The following is a 17,031-nucleotide window of genomic DNA, read 5'->3' on the forward strand; positions in this document are numbered from 1 at the left end:
AGTTTGATTGGGACACTTTTTCCAAGTCATTTCAAAGGCAAAAGTGACCCAATCACCCTGAATTCACCCCTACCCTACATGTAGAGGATTTTTCAAACAAATAAATGTATGCCAGTAAAGCATTTCTTTAGGTATATGCCATTGATGATGAATCACATGAAAGAAGAAACTACAAAGACACTGTGGAATGTATGTCCTGCATCATTTTCTCATGCCTGTGTGCTGCTGTTGAAACTGTGCCAGTGGTATTTGGATGAAGTTGCTGTTTATTTGACTAGACCTTCCTGAACCCACTGACCAACATGTGCAGCCTATGAATATATCTTTGTGCAGAATAAACACTGCATTGTTTTTCCTCATCCTCTCACTGGCCAGTGAAGTGGCATTCCTCCTGCAGTAAAACAATATGCTGAGAGATATCATTGGAGCATGAGCATTATGTAAATCCACCAAGATCTGTTATGTGATTTGCCGTTTAAAACAAATGAAATTTGTACATGCTTAGCCTACTGCCCTGCATTATTTACTCAGCAGCATATCTGACTTCTGCGTATACCCCCCCCCCCCCCCCGATGTGGTTTGAAAAGGGTTTTTAAAGACATGATGGTGAAAACTTTTTGAGAATTTTCATTTTTAAGTGCACGCGATCAGAGTTCGATGTCTCCGAGGATGCTCGCGCGTCTGTTTTGCGCATTAGCACCACGCCTGTATTTCGAAAAGTAGTAGTAGCCTATATTGAACGGCTCCACTAGTGATCATATTATCCAAATCTGTGTTTCCCAACTTAATTTGGGATGTGTGAGTGTGCTGAATGGAGGCGGGACGGCGCGCGTGACATCACTCATGTGTATAAAAGCCACAGCTGTGTCTGTGCGCTCGCGCTGTGAGGCTGCAAAGACAGAGGCGCGCGCACGCTCGCTGCTTTAAAACAAAGAGACCCATCAACATCATCCTCAGTGCACCAGCAGAACCCATTCCAGCAAGGCCAACAGGAAACATGACTGAAAACGGAACCAGCGACATGCTTAAAATCCAATTCGGATTGATCAATTGTGGGAACAAGTATCTCACGGCTGAAACGTTCGGCTTCAAGATCAATGCATCAGCCACCAGCATGAAGAAGAAACAGATCTGGACCTTGGAGCAGGACGGCGATGACTCAAACATGTTCTACCTGAAGAGCCATCTGGGGAGGTACATCGCAGCTGACAAAGACGGCAACGTCACGGGTGAAAACGAGACCCCGAGCGAGGATTGTCGGTTCGTAATCACTGCACATGATGATGGGCGCTGGTCACTGCAGTCTGAGCCTCACAAGCGTTACCTGGGCGGCACCGAGGACAGAATTACCTGCTTCGCCCAGACCATCTCCATCGCAGAGAAATGGAGCGTGCACATTGCCATGCACCCGCAGGTCAACATCTTCAGCGTCACCAGGAAAAGATACGCGCACCTGAGCTCCGAGCAGAACGAGATCGCCATTGACCGAGATGTTCCCTGGGGCGTTGATTCGCTCATCACCTTGGTCTTCCAGGACCAGAGGTACCACCTACAGACCTCCGACAACCGCTTCCTGAAGAACGACGGAAGCCTGTCCCAGAAGCCCGACAAGACCACGGGATACACTCTGGAGTTCAGGTCCGGGAAGGTTGTCTTCAGAGATTGCACTGGGAAGTACCTGGCTCCCTCTGGCCCCAGTGGAACCATGAAGTCCGGCAAGAGTTTGAAGGTTGGCAAAGACGAGCTTTTTGTTCTGGAGCAGAGCCACCCTCAAGTGGTCCTCACCGCTGGCAACGACAGGAATGTGTCCACCAGGCAAGGTACATGATGCTGTTTTATTCATACTTAATGATGAGTTAATCTATGCAAGAGATATGCTATTCCATTTTATGTGGGCATCATCAGTCAGGGTTGGGTTCCTGTAAATCCTCCATAATTATCCACAGCTCATTCCTAATTATAGGTATGCAACTCTTTTCCCTCTCTTGTGGTTCCTGTGTGGATACAGGCAGAGCCCAGGGGTGGATCAGTGCAAATGCGGGAAAAAGTCTGAAAAAAAAAATCCATATGCTTCACTTTGCTGCAGTTTAGTCCACTCACAAATGTTTCCTTAACATTATTTTAATGGTTAATCTGGTTGTGCATTCAAGTGAGGTTCCATTTTGCTTCCATTTTTCTGTCTGATGGCTCCCAGTGGGTTACAGTACTCTGGTTATTGCCACAATAGAAATGTTAGCTGAGAATGAAATCCATACTCAAGCCCTTGTCTGCAGTTTTGCACAAGCATTCTTCCGTTAATTCTATAACGCTGTATTTTGGAGAGTCCAGCATACTGTAATTAAGTTGAGAGTGGAGGCAATCATTACTGTAAACACCCCGGAGGAATTGACCTGAGACTGCCAGACTGAAATAATGGATCAAATTATATAGTGCTGGACTGGTGAAATATTGCAATTTTCAGTGTCACCATAACAGCTCCACTACCATATTACTGCTGAAAATGAAATGAGATGTTCTGCTATGTTTTAATAGCTGCTCAATTGGAAAAAATGGCATCATTTAGAGGATGTGTTGGATTTATTTGGCAATCCCAGCTCTGGTTTATCAGTATTGCTGGATGGGGCAGGACAGTGCCAGTGTGTTGGGCCTGTGCCAGGAAGCACTTGGTCTCTGCAGGTCATGATAGACTCTTCTATATGTCCTTTGTTTCATAAATTTTGCCTCTGTTACGTGTGTGATTTTGTTTAGCCTTGTGGTAGTGCAAGATTTCTATCTTTATAGCGGTTCATGCCAATTGCACACAGCAATCTGGACTTAATTTTGATCTACAACATCCAAATCACATCTTTCTACACTGAGACCCCACCAGTCCTCTCTATTCACGCTGTCCTAAATCAAATATTTGCCTTCAGGGATACAATCCCAAGGTTCAATGTTTGTGGCATGTTCCTTTGAGCCCTTCCTCAGAAAATTTGCGAGGGGGTCGAGATTTCAGGCGTGTGCTGAGGGTAGAAGGAGAACAAAGACAGCGTGCTCTGGGCCCCAGCTCACCATGCAGCCCAGCTGCTGAGAGTCTTTTAGGCAGCCCAGCACGCAGAACAATAGAGCCTCGCTATGCACAAGTTTAGCCATTTCAGCATGCACAAAAAACACTCGTTTAAATGCATCGGTCTTAAAAGATTCGGAGTCTCCCTACTCGCTTGCCTGCTTTTCCTTCCTTTGTGGCAAGAACATCGGATGTCTGTCATTCCATAAATGCTTAAATGATTTCCCAACCGTGTCTTGCGTTATATTTTGTGTTCATTTGAGAATTGTTTGTCCTTGCTGCTATATGATGGCAGCTGCTTGACCGATGAGCTCATTTTAAGTGTTCGGCAATTACTGTAATTGTGAAATAAACCTAAACAATCCTAAATATGTCTATACAATATTTTGCTGCCAAGGTTAAAGGCTTTTCACTGGGGGAATAGACTCCCTCCAGTTGTCGTGTGGCTGAATCGCGCGATGGGGGTTGGGGGTGTGTCTGCTGGTGGCTTAAGATCCTCCCAAACCATTTAAATGCCGGTTGAGGATACGTACCTCCCTTAGAATGATTGAGGGAATTTTCTACCCCCTTGTCCTGCCCAAGACTGATTTAGAGCAAGTCTCCGGGTGTCTTAGTCATTCTCCTGTGCAGATCTTCCAGTTGCTGCCATGTGTTTCTCATCTTGGTCATTTATTTTCCTTGCTCATTCAGGCACGCATATTTCTGTGGAAACTCAATCCGCCTTCCTGAGGCCCGGCCACGGCGGTGGTAATGTGCAATTTCATGTAGATGTATTAGGAGCTTGGTGAAATGGGAACATGAAAGCAATCATGGTGAATCGCAGATTAGAAGTATGTGTATGACATGTATATTTGAAGAATAAAACAGTGTTTTTAAAAGTTTTTTTTGATTTATCCAACCAACATTTTTTGGAGGATCTATTCTTAGAGTAGAGATTAATAAAAAATGATGGCTCTTACATGTCCTTTCATATGTTTACCTTAATGTATCTAATATTTCCTTCCAAAAACGTTTTCCTCTTTAAAGAGGTTTAGACCATAAATGCAAGCTTTATCTGATGAACGTCTGTCTAAATGCATACAATGGAGTTTAATTACATTTCCTGCAAGAGGACTGGTGGTCTGGTCTTTCAACAAGCTTCATGAATCTAAAATACAAACCGGATGCATTGACCTATTGTTGTCCTGAAGCCTCCCACTAAGCATCCTGGCATATATGACAGTCCAAAATTCCTAAGGAGATTATCTCTGTATGTGAGAGAGTGTGTGTGTGGGGGCCAAAGCAATTGCCAGAGTGATAGTCCCTGACATTCAACACTCTTTAGTCAAGTAATCAAGTAAAGATCATCATCCCTAAACTGCCGTTAACTCTGTCTCTGCTCACTCAGCGTGCCTGATCCTGATCAAAGATGCGTGGTGAGTCAGGGGTTTGGTGGTTTTTATGAGTTTCACAGTATGATTTTGTGTTTCTCAGGCATGGACCTCTCTGCCAACCAGGATGAAGAAGGTGACCAGGAGACCTTCCAGATGGAAATCAGTAAGGACACGCAGAAGTGTGCCTTCAGGACCTGCACTGGCAAATACTGGACCCTCACAGCTAACGGTGGCCTCCAGTGCACTGCCTCGACTAAGTGAGTGTGAATCACAGAAACATACCACACTGCAGAGGATCATTTGAGTATCGTATTGTAAATGTTTTCATCTTGCATCCAGTGTGTTGTGGGTCAATCACTAACATATATCAGACAGAAAATCAGCTAAAATCTATAAGCGATGTTCTCATTTCCTCTCCAATTTTCTTCAACATCAGAAATAACCATAATTAAAATAATAAATTAGTATTTATAGACCCTTTAAAAAAAATGTAAGCGAGACCACATTCAGTTTAGGAGTTTGTGATTAGACATGTACACCGTTGAAAATTATGGGGTTGGCAAGATACTTTTTAGTGTTTTTGAGTGTCCCATGTTCACAGAGGCTGCATTAATTCAATCAAATATACAGTAACATTTAAAAAAATTGTGAAATATTGCAATTAGAATTTGCCTTCTGCTTTCTATTTTAATAATTACTTTAATGTCATTTATTCATGTGATGTCAAATCTGAATTTTCAGCATCATTACTCCAGTCTTCAGTGTCACGTGATCCTTCAGAAATCAGTCTAATATGATGATTTGCTGCTCAAGAAACATTTCTAATTATCAATGTTGAAGATTTCTGTGGAAACGTGATGCTTTTTTTCAGGATTGTTTGAATGGGAAGTTCAAAAGAACAGCATTTATTTGAAATATTAAAGCCATTAATAATGTTACAAATGTGTCACTTTTTATACATTAATTATTGCGTTATGAGCTTCTTTCTTTCTTTCACACTGAACCCAAACTTTTGAGCAGTATTTAGGTTTTAATTATATAGTAATGTTTTACCCTGCTCCCAGTTTGGAAGCTGGCATGCCATTAAGATTCCACAAAGAATCAAAATTATTTAATTCTGTTAATGTAATATAATAAGAGCACTTTAGAATATTATTCCTTCACAAACCCATTCTGTGTTGCAGTAACCCATCTACATGCAACAATTTTTCATAGGTCTTTTTTTTTTTTAAATAATTAGTTTTTCTGTTTTGATCATTATGATGACGATGTATGAATGTGGAGTATCATTTCCAGATTTATATTTCATAGTTTCATGCATAATCTCTTCACCCAGGTCTGCTAACTGCTATTTTGACATTGAGTGGCGTGGGAAGAAGATAACCCTGCGTGCCACCAATGGAAAATATGTGGCCGCCAAAAAGAATGGACAGCTGGCTGCCACTGTTGACTCAGCAGGTGGGGTGGAGTGTTGTACACCATTTTCAACCTTTTGTTTGGCAACACTGCAGTGATTTAGTAGACCGTATGTTGATGGATTGCCACTCAATCCGTGGCAATGTTAAATGCAGCACATCAATGGCACAAACACTTGCTGCTTGACTATTGTGAGCCTTGATTTTGAGAAATGTCTTTTACAGGTGAGAGCGAGGAGTTCCTGATGAAGCTCATCAATAGGCCGCTCATCGTGCTGAGAGGGGAGCATGGCTTCATTGGATGCAGGAAGGTGACTGGCACCCTGGACTCCAACCGTTCCTCGTATGATGTCTTTGGGTTGGAGTTTATAGATGGAGCCTACAGCTTACAAGGTTTGTTTGCACTTTAAAAATGTTTCAATTTTGAATTGTCTAGTTGAAGGTTTTAACACTTTCCTTGACCCCTTGAATCTCTTCTCAGACTCCACAGGGAAGTACTGGATGGTGGCCAGTGATTCGAGCGTGATCAGCAGTAGCGACACCCCGGTGGACTTCTTCCTCGAGTTTTGCGACTACAACAAAGTGGCCATCAAGACAACTGAGGGGAAATATCTCAAGGGCGATCACGCAGGTGTTCTGAAGGCCAACGCCGATGATCTGGACGGCTCCACTATGTGGGAGTACTAAAAGCACTTAAGTAACCACTGTGGCTTTTTCTTTCCAGTTTTTTTTCCTTTCTGTTATGCATTTTGAATATGTTTTTTGAATATGAGCGAGCACAGGGGCCAATAGCAGAGAAAAACCTAAAGGTGAAGGGGAATACTTTAGTCACGTATACTCGATTATGTCTAAATACTCCAGCGTTTGTGTGCCACAACATTACCACAATGTTGGGCGGTTTTCATTGACGACGAGTGGCCACAACTGGGACTTCTGGGACTTAACTGGCATCCAAATTTGTGTTGTGTGGTTAAAGCACACCTTGTGTCATCTCTTAATCTCTCTGTCCTAATATTTGACTGGCATTCAAATCGGTCCACTCTCTGGAAGATCGACTATGCGGGCGGGCGCCACACGTCGAGCCACAGGATTTTGATGTACCAGATTGTAGTGTGATCCCTCTCCCTTGTCTTTGCACAGTCCTGTATGTGCCTCACACTCTTAATATTAACACATAGCGAAATATGTCAAGAACCTTGTGACTGTGAGCTATTGATATGTAATGCCTCCCACTGTATTGCCAGTCATAAGTACCTACCCTCATGATCCAAGGACAAAGGCAATATTTACAGGTAAATGTATGAATGTTTCTGTTTTTCGCTCTCGTTCTATACACTTGACAGAGTTATGAAGGAAGCTCTTGGACCACTGAAATGGCCATGAGCTACACTGTTTTGTTTTTCGTATTTGGAGTACGGCAGTGATGGAACTGCCTCACTATCTGTGCCATTAGAAATAATTTTAATGTTTAAAAAGAGGAAAAACCAAGAGAACTGGATTGGTACCGTACAGTCCCTCATCTCATAAGGGATGTGCCTGGAATTGTAAATGGGCGGGGGGGAAATAATAGTTATTAAAATTTGAAATGTTTTCTGCAACTCAAAAGTGATGTCATCAGTAATTTGTGTGCCGTGCAGCTGTGGGTGTGTGATACCGATGTGAGGCATGTTGTTGCAGGTTCAACACAGTATTTATGGTAAATTTAAACCGCTTTTCCACTTGATCCTGACAAATCCCAAAGGTCTGTGTTGACTGGACTCGTGTAGTGGTCTGATCTGGAAAAGTCACTGGAAATGTCACCTTACACTTTGCTGCTGTTTTTGAAAAGGCACAGACATTATCATAAACCTTGTTCCATTATACACACACATTACAGTGCATTAAGACCTCAGTGAAAACGCCAAAAGGAAGACATTAACACCACACACAAGATTGACTCATTTAATATTTAAACTGGTGCTTAATTAGATTTTCAGGTGTACATCAAACTAACACATCCACTTTGAGCATAACTTCTCATAATTTAAGAATGGTTTATACTACAGCTTGAATATTGATCTTGCATTGCTAAGGGAATGATAATGACTGTGCTTTAGAAGGCTATTATGGGGGGAAAGACATTCCACATCTATACTTTGTAAAGTACAAGACTTTGTAAAGTCTTTACAAATGTCTTTTTATATTGTTTTGATATTATGGTTATGTTCCCTTATGTACCATGGGTACAAATGAAATCCGGAAATAAATATGGTTTGAATATGAAACCCTGTCAGTGAATTTGTTTTTAATTCTAAAAAATAAACATTCAAAAATATTGATTCTCTTTAAGTGGCCAAAATACCATAAAGATTGTGATATGGCTTTATCTAGCTAATTGTTTCAAGGGTTGACAGAAGAATTTGCTGAAATATGACTGCAGCTCCCAGAGTTTGTTTTGAAAACATACCTGGCTGCAGAAGAACTCAAAATGAGAGGAATTGGTTTTCTCTTGAGACAAACTTTTTTTTTTTTTTTTTTTGCTGGCGGCCACTTCATCAATGAGGCTTTTGTTTGTGTTATTGCTGGAGCAGCAGTTTGCAAAATGATTTTGATCCCATCTGCAGAGTTATTGAAGAAACAAAAATATAATTTATAGAAGATCAAGTAGTCTAAAATGGTGAGTGGAGGCTGTAGCCTACAGCCAGCACACAATGAAGATAGAAACACAAATTCAAAGCACGTGATCCAAAGCATGTTAACTGTAAGTAATTGCCACATTTCAGTAAGATAATAAAAGCAGCAAAGGAATATGAATGAGGAAAATGAGATGCCCAGATCACGTATATAGGCCTACCCAGCAATTGTTGGTTCCTAGTCCCAGAACATTTTTTTTAGGTTAGGTTTTGGCTAGCCAGATACGTTTTCTTAACTGAAAAATAATTGTATTCTAACGTTCCAATAATGTTATTCTTCTAACCCTCCACTGAGCCAGTATTCTTAACGGAAATAGAACGTTAATTTTTGTTTTGTAGAACGTTACGGTCCCATAACCTTATTCTAATGTTCACAATGTTCTTTTTTTTAAGGTTTGTTTTTTGGTTAACCAGGAAAGTTTTCTTGACGGAAATAGAACTGAAAATAGCCAGGTGTAATTGTAGGTGTTACTGCATGTAGGCCTATTTGAAAATCTAAGCCATTCTTGCCGTTCTCAAGTATTAGGACGTTGTTTGCTGCTCTTTTATGTGTTAATAAGGGGCATTTACAAGGCGGAGATCTGAAACCATTCAGCTGCGCTGCCGGGGTGCTGCCTGCGCACAATTTCAAGATCATTTGCGATTCATAAATATCACTTCTGGAAGAGAGGCGTAGGCCTATGCATTTTTTTCTTCTGAATCGCACGTACGCATAATTATGTGAGAAATAGCCTAATAGGTAGTTATTTATACGACAGTTTTTCAAATGTACGAGGTTCTACGCAACAATTCACAAATGACCAGTGTCTTTCAAATGTTTATTGTGGAATAGCATAGCCTAAGGTAGCTGCTCAGCCATTTGTGAGTTTAATAAATAAACATACACCAAATTGATTGGTATAGGCTACTAATTAATCTTCATGAATGTTACTAACATTTGGGTACCAAAATACGGGAGAAATCCAGGGGAAAACGGGAGTGTTGACAGTATCCGTGCTATGTAGGCCTAAAAAAAAAACCTTAAAGGGTTAAATGATCTAGTCTGGCTGACACGAGAACCAATGTTTCCATAGCAACTCAGACCATGAAAAATTAAGGGGGCTCTGTTGTGGGGGTTGATGGTGGGTCTGGAGCTGCAGTTTTTCAGATGGGCAAGCAGAGATTTTCTAGACATAATTTTCATCGACGTATGTGGCGGTCGAGATCAGAAGCTGAATTCAGAATCCAGACGTCACGGGTATTTGAATGAACGCATCAGAGCAGCACAACAGCTTTTGCACAGATGTAACGGTCTGTGTAAAGAGAGAACAATGTTTGCACTGTGCAAAATGTAATGACGTTTCTTTAATTATGCGTGTGGTTTCTGTTTCCATTCATTTGCATTTTTGGGGATATTTAAAGCTATTTTTATAAGAGCGGCCGGAGTGGAATGTAATTCTACTGCACCTACTCGTGTCACACTTGACACATCCTCCATTTCAAACTGTTACTGTACTTGTCACATGACCTCGACTGACTTGCAACATTTTACCTATTTAGCATTTTCAGGTTTTCAATATTTATTAGACATATTTAGTTTTGTGTAAAAATGTGAACATTGGGCTGCCAATTTTTCTTAATCAAAATTCTAGTGTCACATGATCCTCCAGAAATCATTCAAATATGCCAATGTGCTCCTCAAGAAACATTTCTTATCAATGTTAAAAACAGTTATGCTGCTTAATATTTTTTTTAGCTTACCACATTTTTTTTTGGTCTGAAGATTAAAAGAACAGCATTTATTTGATATAAATCTTTTGTAACAACATTGTCCAAAGGGGACAGTAAATACCTTTTAGCCTATTTAATGTGACCTTGCTGAATAGAAGTAAATCTTACAGACTAAAATACTGAATTCTGCAAATTATATCCAAACTAATTCAGCTTGCTACATTAGGTTCAGTTACTAAACAAGCTTTACTGATCGGCTGAATGCAAAAGAAACACACTCAATGCATACAGAAAATGATCACAGGCACACTCCAAAAATGGTGTACTGAATTACAAAGACGATGGCGTGTCTGTGAAGAAAAGAGCTGAAAAAACACAACGACTGTTTTCCAAATGCCTGACAGTTTTTTAAGAAGCTTAGTTATTGTATAAGAATAAGATTGCAACAAAAGGCAGATTACATTTTTGGGTGTACCAATAAAGGAATAAGAATAGTTTCCTTGTTCATGCTTCCTAACAAATAATCTAGTCTCTGGGAGTTTGATATCATAAGACATGGACAGCAGCTCCAGCAGTCACATGACCATTGCTGATCCCGGGAAATCGTGTTTGACCACCGCCTTTGGGCATCACAACGGGGGATGATGACACTCGTGACTGCGAATCCAGCCCGTCACGCCAGGGGTTGAGTAACACAAAAGAAGGAAAACTTAACATGAGCAGTTATAACATACACTGACCATCCCTTTGTAGATCATCTGAACATTATCATATGTTCATAATATCTTGAAGAAAGGACGAGGAGCATTAATCTATCTTCAGGCAGACTTACATTGACTTGACTTGTGACAGTGACTTCATGAAACATAAGGCAGAAGATTCAGGGGAACAGATCCAGTTTCAGGAAGCTCTTAAGCTGTGGGCGCGTTGAGCACAAGCTGCCAGGGTCGACCCCTTCACACCTGTAGGCCTACAGATCTCCCATCTGCTGGCCCATTAGGAGGTTACAATGTCAAACTGAGACACCTTAAGAAACAGTTCCTGAGTAATTTTGTCAGATGGTCAGTGTCTGATTAGCTGGTCTACATGGATTGTGCCTGTAAAAACAGAAAAATCTGAAGATTTCTGGAGAATTGGAATGGCTGTCAATTCATGTTGACTAATTTGATAGTGCTTTCAGCTACCAGTAAGACTGCAACAAGCTCTGTGTAAGGCTATGGTCACTTTTACCTTTGTATGGTGAAATTCAGCAGCCAAAATGCAGTCATCTGAATAGGAATATGCACAATTGGGTATTTTGCATGAGGAACGTGTTCACATCGTATTCAAGTTTGTTAAAATTTGAACGCAAGTTTGTCACATTGACCAATATAAAACTGCTTAGTCTGGAAGTGACCTCTGAGTAAAATGGCGCTTCATGCATCACTACACTATTGACAATGGACCTTCTTAGCTCGAGACATTTCTCATTTTGCCTGCACCGTGCCAGGTGTGCCTCAAATATGCCACCGACAACAGATGGGTGAAGATGGGCAGATTATCCTGATCTTTTCAGGATTGTGTTACACCTCAGGCTGCTGGTTATTTCTTCTAGTTTGATTGACACTCGATGGTCTCCACACCACCATCCCTTACATTTCACCATGAAAAGGCTTCTCTAAGTGCCTTGTGCTCTCTGTGAGGGTGAGTAATGTGCTTTAAGAGGCATGAGAGGTCTGAATAAGGCCTGGGGCAGAGGGGCTGGTGCCAGTGGGGAGGAGAGCTGGACCTCTGGATCCTGCGGGCTCCATTAATGGACAAGAGCTCTGTCTCTTTGTTAAAGCTCTGGGCAAGAGGACCGGACTCTCTGCAGGAGTCTCACTGCACTGCAGTCACGCCAATGGACGAGTCACGCAATACAACACAATAAACAACCCGCTCCACAGGCATTATGGGCCTTTGTGCTGAATTATTGAGCAGCTCCATTACATAAGCCAAAAGCAACAGTTCCTGAATAATTTTGTAAGATGATCAGTGTCTGATGAGCAGTTCCACATGGTGTCTGTAAAAACAGCAGACTTCTGCAACAAGTTGTGCAGATGCTTTTGCATGTTCATTTATTACATATATTGACTAATCTGACCAATATAAAAGTGCTTAGTTTGGAAGTGACCATGGATCGCTACACTACGGATGTTCTTTGCCCATTACTTTTTACCAAAGTTTTGCTAATGTGACCAACACCTAATTAGCACTTTGCTAATGTGATCATGCTTGCATCAGTTTAGCAGAATACTGAGAACATTTGTCTGAGAAATTTCATCTGGGCTTGCTGATGTTCAGCTTTAAATAGAACAACCTAACTCCTGAAACGTGGACATGAACATGGAAAGCAAGGAATTATAATCAAGTTTATAAAAATAACTCAACAGAAGAGAGCGTGTAAAGCTCACAGTTTGAACTAAGGACAAAGAAATGTCTACCATCTAATTAAATAAGAATATTCTCCACCATCACATTTACATCTAGTTTCTCCAACTTTGATGTGATACAAATCAGATAAGATCCTAATTTTTACATTTTCTTCAGGATTCTTTGATGAACAGAAAGTTAAGTATTCAAAATTTAAATATGTTTGTCGTCATGTTTGACCAATTTAATGGTGTCCTTGCTGTAAAAAAATGGACTGACCCCAAACTTTTGAACGGTAATGTAAACTTTAGCAGCAAACTGGCGCTACAAACTGGCGCTACAAATAGTATGTTTGATTTATAGATCGGAAATGGCATCAATAGTCATCAAAATGATAATTTATTCTAGGCATTTGTATTTCCAGGAGTTAAGATGTCAAAATAAGACAAACCCTGGATTAAAAAAATATACATATTAAACTGGTTTGTTGAATGCATTCAATTCTGCTGATGACCTCATGGTGGAAATCACAAATCAAATCAAACCCAAAATGTATTTGTAATTTCAGAAAGCGGCTCCAATTGAATGATTTTGCAAACAAACATTGTTTAAATTTCAATCAAGTACTTTGTTTTATTCAACTGAAACCTAACAGGTGTTCATATTATTCACTCAGTATGTTGTTCAAAAAAATGACTTTCAACAAAGAAGCCAACAGGCGTCCTTATAACTCTCCAGAAAAATCAAGTTTGGTTCTGGTTACAAAATACGTAGAAAAAAACAGCGAGGGCTAACGGTTAAGAAAGAATCTTGGATTTTTTTTTTAGTAGTTTGAATGTGGTACCATGGTGTCCTCAAAGAGGTCTTTGAAAGAAGCGATGCGGTGGTCCATAGTGCATAGGCATATTGAAGTCAAAGTTCAGGTTACGTGGGTTGTAATTTACTGGAGGGAGGTTGGGTAACGGGGGCACGTAGGGGGCTGGAATGGGCTGAAGGAAAAGATGCTGCTGCGGCCCGGGCAGCATGACCTGGGGGATGAGCAGAGGGGCGCGTACGGCCTGAGGAGCTGCGTTGGGGACCTGGAATGTGACCCGCGGGCGCTTCGCTGGGATGGGCTCGGGGGGAGGACCCACTCGCTTCCCTGTGGTTTCTGAGGGAGAGGTTACAGAATATCATTTGACAGGATTTGGGTTTAGGTGGCCGACTAAAGTTAACCAGTTTAGGAACACTGACCTGACTGATTGGTCTTCTTATTTAACTCCGCTTCACCTTCTTTTTGAATATCCTGAATGATTCGCTCATCATCTTGCTGTGGATTGAAAAAGACACAGAAAATGAGTGGGGGAGAAGAGATACAAAAGTAGAGAAAACAAAAAAGCCTTTAAAACAAACAAGAAAAAAGGCACAGTAATCAGGCTCTCTGGTTATTGTTCAATCATGCGAAAAGACCAGCAAACCCTGCCAGGAACAATCTCATGCCAACGTCCACGTCAGACCTTGGCAAAAACGGGAAATCAGAGGACCTCGGGAGGAGTCCACTTCATCGGTCAAACACAAAACAGCTCAAGTTCACCAGTTAGCCTGGTGTACGGTGCCAGGTGATTAGGCACGGCTCTGAATGGAGGGGTAATTGCAGCCCCCGGGCTGTCAGCAGGACGGCACCCTGACTGCGCTCTCTACACAAAAACACGATTCAAATGCCTTAATCGGATAATTAGTGAAACTCCTGGATCAACCGGAAAAGGATTTCTCAATTATTCTCACTGCTTAGCGATGACAGTAATACAATTGACAATTGACAAAAATTACAATTGCATTGCCATCTACTCATCCTTACGTCATTCTATTCCCTGACTTTACTGTTCCCATGGACAACTAGCAGAATTTGATGGTAACAACACACATCAAGTACAAAAACTAGCTCTCCAATCCAATTTAAGTTACCCTACATTCAAACTTATGTACATTATGCACAAAGTCTGAACTTATGAAGCTTCTCATCCTCCTTTTATGGTGTGGAGTAGATCTGAGCGATTGCTCGATTTTGAATTCCAATGATTATTTAAAAAAAGGGAATCGAGACAAAATGATCATTATTTCATATTCCAATGATAATCTCATTTTGTTGTGTTATAAATCCAGCGCACCCCTTTCCTTTACGGCGATCCACTTTTGTTCCTAACTTAAAGCCCAGATATATAATATACAATATATTATATTATATTATATCATATCATTGATTCTTGAGAGTCGGGACAAAATACGTTTTAAAAAACTTTTTTTTAAAAATACACACTATATCAATTAGAGTTATATGTTTCTGCAGAGAAAGGTCTTAGCTATTTAACCATGTAAAGGAACGGGTTCTAAATAAAAACAAATTTTTAACAAATAAACACGTTTCCCTTCAGAACTGGATTTGTGTCAACTCCGTCAGACACACTAAAAAGTATACAATTTTAATTCTTCCAATCCAACACGAATCTAAAGTTCTGAAGGATATTGTAATAGTGTTTAGTTACCTCTGATATGAAAAAAAACAATATATAAACAGATTTCACACTATTCTGAAAACTCAGATTTCTAAATATTTGCATTTTCAAACTTTGATTTTAATTTCAATATTGTAAAAACAAATTTCTTAAATAAATAAAACATAAGAGGATGTAGATCAGATGGTCCTTTATTACAAAAACAACAACAACTGAAGGAAGAATATTTTTTCCCCCAAAAAAATTAACAAAAACATACATCCAAACGTCGAAGATCTGATGGTGTTGACGAAAAACTGACGGTGTTGACAAAAAAATATGTGTGCATTGCTGATTATTGAACAGATGTGCTCTTTAAACACTACTACTAAAACTACTCCTTGTTATTATTAGAGTATTGAACTTACTGTAAAGCAAACTATAATATTGCACATACACCGTTTCCAACTATTATAAATGACACCTTTTCCAACTATAAAAAACAACAATAAGGGAAACCAGGGGCCCTCCTCCCCCCCTCTGTTTTCATCTACCTCCCCTATACCACTTCCTGCTCTCCTTTTTCTCATCCACCTCTTCTCCTCTTCCTTTCCTCCTTTGCAAGTAGCCATTTACTTTAAGGTGGTGTGTATGTGTGTGTGTGTGTATATGTGTGGGTGTGTGTGTGTGTGGGTGCATGTGTGTGTGTGTGGGTGGGGGTGTGTGTGTGGGTGCATGTGTGTGTGTTGGTGGGTGGGGGTGTGGGTGCGTGGGTGTTTGTGTGTGGGTGTTTGGGTGTGTTGGATGTGTGATTGCCCTGCACTGCCTGTCTCCCATCTCGTCTATTTGTATTACTTTTTTGTCTTTAACTCTCTTCTTCCACCTTTGTCTTTCCTTCTCTTGCATAGCATGCTTGCTCTCTTGGTCACCGTTTAATTTTTCTCTTCTCTTTCGTTGGTACTCTATTTCTTCTCCTATGCTCCTCAACTGACAATTTCTGTCCAGCCATGCTTTCCTACAATACAACTTGAAATAAAGAAAAATGTACTTGAATACGACTATAGAATCAGATTTTTATTTACTTGACATGATTGATTGACTGATGGATGAATGGATGGATGTAAAATCCTCAAGGTGCAGTATGTAGTTTTCATAACCAGATGTTGTGACATGCAATATTAATATTGCAGCCTGCACTGAAAACTGTGCTGAAGATACGTGCCATCAAAGTCAGGCAACACAAACCTGTTTCAAAACAATATCCCCCATTATGCAGAAACTAAGAAATACATTTTTCTATCAAGATTTTTATTTTGTTAAGAAAACCTCAGTTTTACCTCAGATTTGTGAAATGTTCACCTGTTTGTCATGATATGTTCTGACAATAAAGAGTAGTTTAAAACCACAATTAACGCTCTGTTTTCTACAACTTTGACTTAGGAGCAAAAATCTGCCTTTAAACTTGAAAGAAATAAAGATTTGACATTTATCGTGATAATTATCGATATCGACTGATATAAAAAAAAATTATCTTTATATTTTTTTGGCCATATCGCCCAGCCCTAGACTGGCTTCTCATTTCTCCATCTCTGTCTTTACATATATAAATATATATATATATTAAAGTGCTGGCAAAGTTACACGTTACACAATAATAAGCAGACCATTGCCAGCCCATTCTCTACAAGTCAGATGCGTACGGTTAAATAATGTAATGCATGCTGTGTATGTGCATTTATGTGTAAATAAAACCCTGAAATAACAGTTTAACCCTTCACTATATTCACAAATAATATTATATTCTCACATTAAGAGGTTATTGGTGGATTTGTCAACTCCGTCAGTGTGCATTCACCACAGGCAGGGAGATGAAAAGGGGTCCTCGGGATATAGCTGACCATGCTATTTCCTGATTTAAAGAGCTTTATGAAAAAATCTGACGGAAGTTGACAG

The 17,031-nt window shown here is 40.3% G+C and overlaps 2 protein-coding genes across 2 annotated transcripts in view; one reads left to right on the forward strand and one right to left on the reverse strand.

Annotated features, from left to right (window-relative positions):
• The first annotated feature begins 866 nt into the window (after window positions 1–866).
• fscn1a (fascin actin-bundling protein 1a) lies at window positions 867–8,126 on the forward strand. The gene is made up of 5 exons (XM_079618705.1): window positions 867–1,820; window positions 4,520–4,676; window positions 5,756–5,877; window positions 6,060–6,227; window positions 6,316–8,126. The coding sequence occupies exons 1-5, from the start codon at window positions 998–1,000 to the stop codon at window positions 6,519–6,521; spliced, it is 1,476 nt and encodes a 491-aa protein (XP_079474831.1). The 5' UTR covers window positions 867–997; the 3' UTR covers window positions 6,522–8,126.
• Window positions 8,127–12,288: 4,162 nt separating this feature from the next.
• rnf216 (ring finger protein 216) overlaps window positions 12,289–17,031 on the reverse strand; it is a 32,468-nt gene continuing 27,725 nt past the window's right edge. The window contains exons 16-17 of the mRNA XM_079625759.1: window positions 13,841–13,916; window positions 12,289–13,757 (exon numbers count right to left, since the gene is read on the reverse strand). Coding sequence (XP_079481885.1) covers window positions 13,462–13,757; window positions 13,841–13,916 — 372 coding nt within the window. The 3' untranslated portion in view covers window positions 12,289–13,461. The remainder of the gene's footprint in view (window positions 13,758–13,840; window positions 13,917–17,031) is intronic.

Source organism: Phoxinus phoxinus (assembly GCF_949152265.1).
Source record: "Phoxinus phoxinus genome assembly, chromosome: 1".
NCBI lineage: Eukaryota > Metazoa > Chordata > Actinopteri > Cypriniformes > Leuciscidae > Phoxinus > Phoxinus phoxinus.

Excerpts from the sequence above, each read along its gene's own strand:
- fscn1a (XM_079618705.1), top strand. The coding sequence starts at position 998 with ATGACTGAAAACGGAACCAGCGACATGCTTAAAATCCAATTCGGATTG. Across the intron at positions 4,677-5,755 it reads CAGTGCACTGCCTCGACTAA|GTCTGCTAACTGCTATTTTG; the intron begins GTGAGTGTGAAT and ends CTCTTCACCCAG. Across the intron at positions 6,228-6,315 it reads TGGAGCCTACAGCTTACAAG|ACTCCACAGGGAAGTACTGG; the intron begins GTTTGTTTGCAC and ends ATCTCTTCTCAG.